General features: G+C 43.7%; 1 protein-coding gene across 1 annotated transcript; it reads left to right on the forward strand.

Moving 5' to 3' along the window:
• The first annotated feature begins 1155 nt into the window (after nucleotides 1-1155).
• LOC137562528 (piggyBac transposable element-derived protein 4-like) lies at nucleotides 1156-2397 on the forward strand. Its single transcript, XM_068273986.1, has one exon. It carries the CDS (start codon nucleotides 1156-1158, stop codon nucleotides 2395-2397), a length of 1242 nt encoding a protein of 413 aa, XP_068130087.1.
• Nucleotides 2398-5481: the final 3084 nt, after the last annotated feature.

The following is a 5481-nucleotide window of genomic DNA, read 5'->3' on the forward strand; positions in this document are numbered from 1 at the left end:
CTTTTGATTTTTCGGTACAACGATCATTTTGACTGAAATGCTGTAAGATTGGATCGTTTTATTGTATCGTGTTTGGCCAGCTTTAGGAGTACTTTATATTTGTGCAGAACTGATTTTTAACTGCTGCTGGATGGCAGTGATTGAGCTGGTATTCTTGCAAGGGAATACATTTCTATCACTCTCGGCACGTTCAGCTCGCTCTCGCTGCTTGCACCGGTCTGTCTTTGCTGCAGCCAATCACTATGATCTCAGCTCGGATTTTTTTTTCATAGACCTGAGGGGGCCAGAGATACAGCGTCCTCAAGTGGTTAACTCCTTATCACCATTGGTATACCCAGTTAAGCCCTTTTCTCAACTTTTTTCAATCCCAAAATGATTTTTTTTTCGCCATCTATACAATTTATGCATATTTTGCCTAAGTACATTATTTTTCCCTAGTCAAAAAAAAAATCCCTTTTTTTTCTCTTCACCTGCCCTACCCGTCTTTATAGATTTGGACCAAGCTATTTGGCTAACTTTGCAACTAAACATGCCGAAGAGGCTATACAGCGCGGAAGAGGCGGCCGCCATTCTGCAGGATAGCGGGGAGGAAGAATTGGAGACACAGGAGGCAGTGGAGGAGTCAGACATGACGGACATGTCCGACACAGATTGGCTTCTAGGGGAAGGCTCAGAGTCACTGGATGATAGTGACTCTGAGAGCGATTCTGACTCTGCTGGACCATCACCGGCCCAACGGCCTAGAGCAGAGGTGCAGGCTAGGAGCACTGTTCCTGTGATATCCAGTGACAGTGACACCTCAGCAGATGAGAGGTCAATACCCCAACCCAGCAGACAGAGGGCTGTCAGGCGAAGAGCAGCAAGGGTGTCACAGAGACCCCCAGTGCCAGAGGACTTGCTGCACCCTCAGTGGTCACCTTCTGCCATGGAAACCCCTAACGTGCCCCCCTTTACAGGAAGAAGTGGCATAAAAGTGGCTACGGATCATTTAATTTCTATCAGCTGTTCTTGACGGATTCCCTGTTGCAGCTAATTGCGGATCAAACCAACTTGTATGCGGAGCAATGCAGAGCAGCTAATCCAACTGCCATGTCAGCCAGATGGATCCCCACAAACCCTACGGAGTTAAAGGTCTTTTTGGGCCTAACATTAAACATGGGACTGCTGAAGAAACCCCAACTAAGGCAGTACTGGACCACACAGCCAAATTATGATACACCCATGTATTATGCCATAATGCCAAGACTGAGGTATGAGATGCTGCTCCGCTTCCTGCATTTCAACAATAATGCAGACATGCTTCAGCGTGAGGACCCAGCCTTTGACCGGCTTTTCAAATTACGACCTCTGCTAACTCATCTGAACCAGCAGTTTGCTGATGTTTATGTGCCAGAGCGTCATATTGCCGTAGACGAATCGCTATTCTCGTTCCATGGCAGGCTATCGATTAAACAATATATTCCAAACAAACGGGCCAAATATGGAATCAAACTTTACAAACTGTGTGAGAGTGGGAATGGCTATATTTATAACTTTCACATCTACGAGGGAAAGGACAGCCTACTCCAGCCTGCCGGATGCCCACCCTACATGAGTTCCAGCGAGAAAATTGTTATCCAATTGGTAAACCCTTTGCTCCACCAGGGCTACCACTTATACATGGATAATTATTATTCAAGCGTCCCTCTCTTCAAATTTTTGTACAGTGCCCAGACTGTAGCCTGTGGTACAGTGAGGGCAAATAGAAAAGGCCTGCCACAACAAGTTGTAAACAAACGACTAAACAGGGGTGAGTCATTCAGCTATCGCAGCAGTGAGCTCCTTGCCTTAAAGTACAAAGACAGGAGAGATGTAATGTTCTTGTCTACGATACACACTGAGGCAACAACAACAGTAAGGTCCCGCAGGGAAGTAGTGGTGAAACCAGTGGCAGTCACCAACTATAACAAGTACATGGGAGGTGTGGACCTGGCGGATCAGAAGCTGGCCCCTTACTTACTGGAACGTAAACGGAAGGCCTGGTACAAAAAACTTGCGTTTCATTTACTGCAGATGGCCTTACATAATGCCTTTGTCCTGTTTAATAAAGCAGACAACCGGGTCAGGTTTATCAAATTCCAGGACCAGATTGTCCTGTCCCTGATTTATGAATCTGGCTACACTCCCGTAACAACAGACCCACATGCCTCCGAAGACATTATTAGAATTCGCGACAAGCATTTTCTGGATCCAATCCCCGCTACGCCATCAAGACAGTATCCACAGAAAAAATGCAGGGTGTGTATGAAACACAAAATCAGAAGGGACAGCCGTTACTACTGCCCAAAATGTCCTTCCAAACCAGGACTTTGCCTTAAACCATGTTTTGAAATCTATCACTCAGTCCTTCATTATTAAGATTTTGATTATACTGGGCCCATTTTTATCACACTCTCATGATCTTCCAGCTTTTGACCTCTAGCATAAATTACGACCACCCCCTCAGGCTTTTAATTCAATATCAGACGTATGTCCAATTGTGGATACGAGGTTGGCTCACTCCCCCTACGGGCAACCTGAAGTAAGTTTGCTCTTTGTCTTCTTATCCAATGTTGGACATTTGGCCAATTGTGCATACGAGGTTGGCTTACGCCCCCCACGAGCAACCTCAAGTAAGTATGCCGTTATTAGACGTGCCTAGTTAAAGACACGCATCCATGGTTAGTGTAGTGTAGGGACCCCTCTAGGAGATTGGCCTTGACGTTGGCAGAGGGGCTTAACCCCACAGCCTGCTGGAATGTGGTACTAACAATCTCGTTGTGTTAGCCGCTGGTGACCTGTGTTAACACCGATCGCCAGCTGCTTGTGGTTAACAGTCTGCTGTGCTTTGTGCCCAAAAACTTATCTGATTATGCATGTAGGGTATCATTTTAAACGTGACAAGCGAGAGAACAAAATTTGGGGTCTTTAACAGCTGAGGCCTTTGTCATGTGAATGTTTTTAGTGCTAACGTGAAAAGAAACTGTAAAAAAAGATAAAATCTTCTATGAACTCACCATACTCCTAACGGAATACCTTGGGGTGTCTTCTTTCTAAAATGGGGTCATTTGTGGGGTTCCTATACTGCCATGGCATTTTAGGGGCCCTAAACAATGAGGAGTAGTCTGGAAATCAAATTCCGCAAAATGACCTGTGAAATCCTAAAGGTACTCATTGGACTTTGGGCCCTTTCGCGCAGTTAGGGTGCAAAAAAGTGCCACACATGTGGTATCGCCGTACTCGGGAGAAGTAGTACAATGTGTTTTGGGGTGTATTTTTACACATACCCATGCTGGGTGGGAGAAATAACTCTGTAAATGGACAATCGTGTGTAAAAAAATCAAAAGATTGTCATTTACAGAGGTATTTCTCCCACCCAGCATGGGTATGTGTAAAAATACACCCCAAAACACATTATACTACTTATCCCGAGTACGGCAATACCACATGTGTGGCACTTTTTTGCACCCTAACTGCGCTAAAGGGCCCAAAGTCCAATGAGTACCTTTAGGATTTCACAGGTCATTTTGCGGAATTTGATTTCCAGACTACTCCTCATGGTTTAGGGCCCCTAAAATGCCAGGGCAGTATAGGAACCCCACAAATGACCCCATTTTAGAAAGAAGACACCCCAAGGTATTCAGTTAGGAGTATGGTGAGTTCATAGAAGATTTTATTTTTTTGTCACAAGTTAGCGGAAATTGATTTTAATTGTTTTTTTCCACAAAGTGTCATGTTCCGCTAACTTGTGACAAAAAATAAAATCTTCTATGAACTCACCATACTCCTAACGGAATACCTTGGGGTGTTTTCTTTCTAAAATGGGGTCATTTGTGGGGTTCCTATACTGCCCTGGCATTTTAGGGGCCCTAAACCGTGAGGAGTAGTCTGAAAATCAAATTCCGCAAAATGACCTGTGAAATCCTAAAGGTACTCATTGGACTTTGGGCCCTTTAGCGCAGTTAGGGTGCAAAAAAGTGCCACACATGTGGTATTGCCGTACTCGGGAGAAGTAGTATAATGTGTTTTGGGGTGTATTTTTACACATACCCATGCTGGGTGGGAGAAATACCTCTGTAAATGACAATCTTTTGATTTTTTTACACACGATTGTCCATTTACAGAGTTATTTCTCCCACCCAGCATGGGTATGTGTAAAAATGCACCCCAAAACACATTATACTACTTCTCCCGAGTACGGCAATACCACATGTGTGGCACTTTTTTGCACCCTAACTGCGCTAAAGGGCCCAAAGTCCAATGAGTACCTTTAGGATTTCACAGGTCATTTTGCGGAATTTGATTTCCAGACTACTCCTCATGGTTTAGGGCCCCTAAAATGCCAGGGCAGTATAGGAACCCCACAAATGACCCCATTTTAGAAAGAAGACACCCCAAGGTATTCAGTTAGGAGTATGGTGAGTTCATAGAAGATTTTATTTTTTTGTCACAAGTTAGCGGAAATTGATTTTAATTGTTTTTTTCCACAAAGTGTCATGTTCCGCTAACTTGTGACAAAAAATAAAATCTTCTATGAACTCACCATACTCCTAACGGAATACCTTGGGGTGTCTTCTTTCTAAAATGGGGTCATTTGTGGGGTTCCTATACTGCCCTGGCATTTTAGGGGCCCTAAACCGTGAGGAGTAGTCTTGTAACCAAATGTCGCAAAATGACCTGTGAAATCCTAAAGGTACTCATTGGACTTTGGGCCCTTTAGCGCAGTTAGGGTGCAAAAAAGTGCCACACATGTGGTATCGCCGTACTCGGTAGAAGTAGTATAATGTGTTTTGTGGTGTATTTTTACACATACCCATGCTGGGTGGGAGAAATAACTCTGTAAATGGACAATTGTGTGTAAAAAAATGAAAAAATTGTCATTTACAGAGATATTTCTCCCACCCAGCATGGGTATGTGTAAAAATACACCCCAAAACACATTATACTGCTTCTACTGAGTACGGCAATACCACATGTGTGGCACTTTTTTGCAGCCTAACTGCGCTAAGGGGTCCAAAGTCCAATGAGCACCTTTAGGCTTTACAGGGGTGCTTACAATTTAGCACCCCCAAAATGTCAGGACAGAAAACACACCCCACAAATAACCCCATTTTGAAAGGTAGACACTTCAAGGTATTTCAGAGAGGGGCATGGTGAGTCCGTGGCAGATTTCATTTTTTTTTTGTCGCAAGTTGGAAGAAATGGAAACTTTTTTTTTTTTTTTTTTGTCACAAAGTGTCATTTTCCGCTTACTTGTGACAAAAAATAATATCTTCTATGAACTCACTATGCCTCTCAGTGAATACTTTGGGATGTCTTCTTTCCAAAATGGGGTAATTTGGGGGGTATTTATACTATCCTGGAATTCTAGCCCCTCATGAAACATGACAGGGGGTCAGAAAAGTCATAGATGCTTGAAAATGAGAAAATTCACTTTTTGCACCATAGTTTGTAAACGCTATA

This window comes from Hyperolius riggenbachi, chromosome 1, assembly GCF_040937935.1.
Source record: "Hyperolius riggenbachi isolate aHypRig1 chromosome 1, aHypRig1.pri, whole genome shotgun sequence".
Classification (NCBI taxonomy): domain Eukaryota; kingdom Metazoa; phylum Chordata; class Amphibia; order Anura; family Hyperoliidae; genus Hyperolius; species Hyperolius riggenbachi.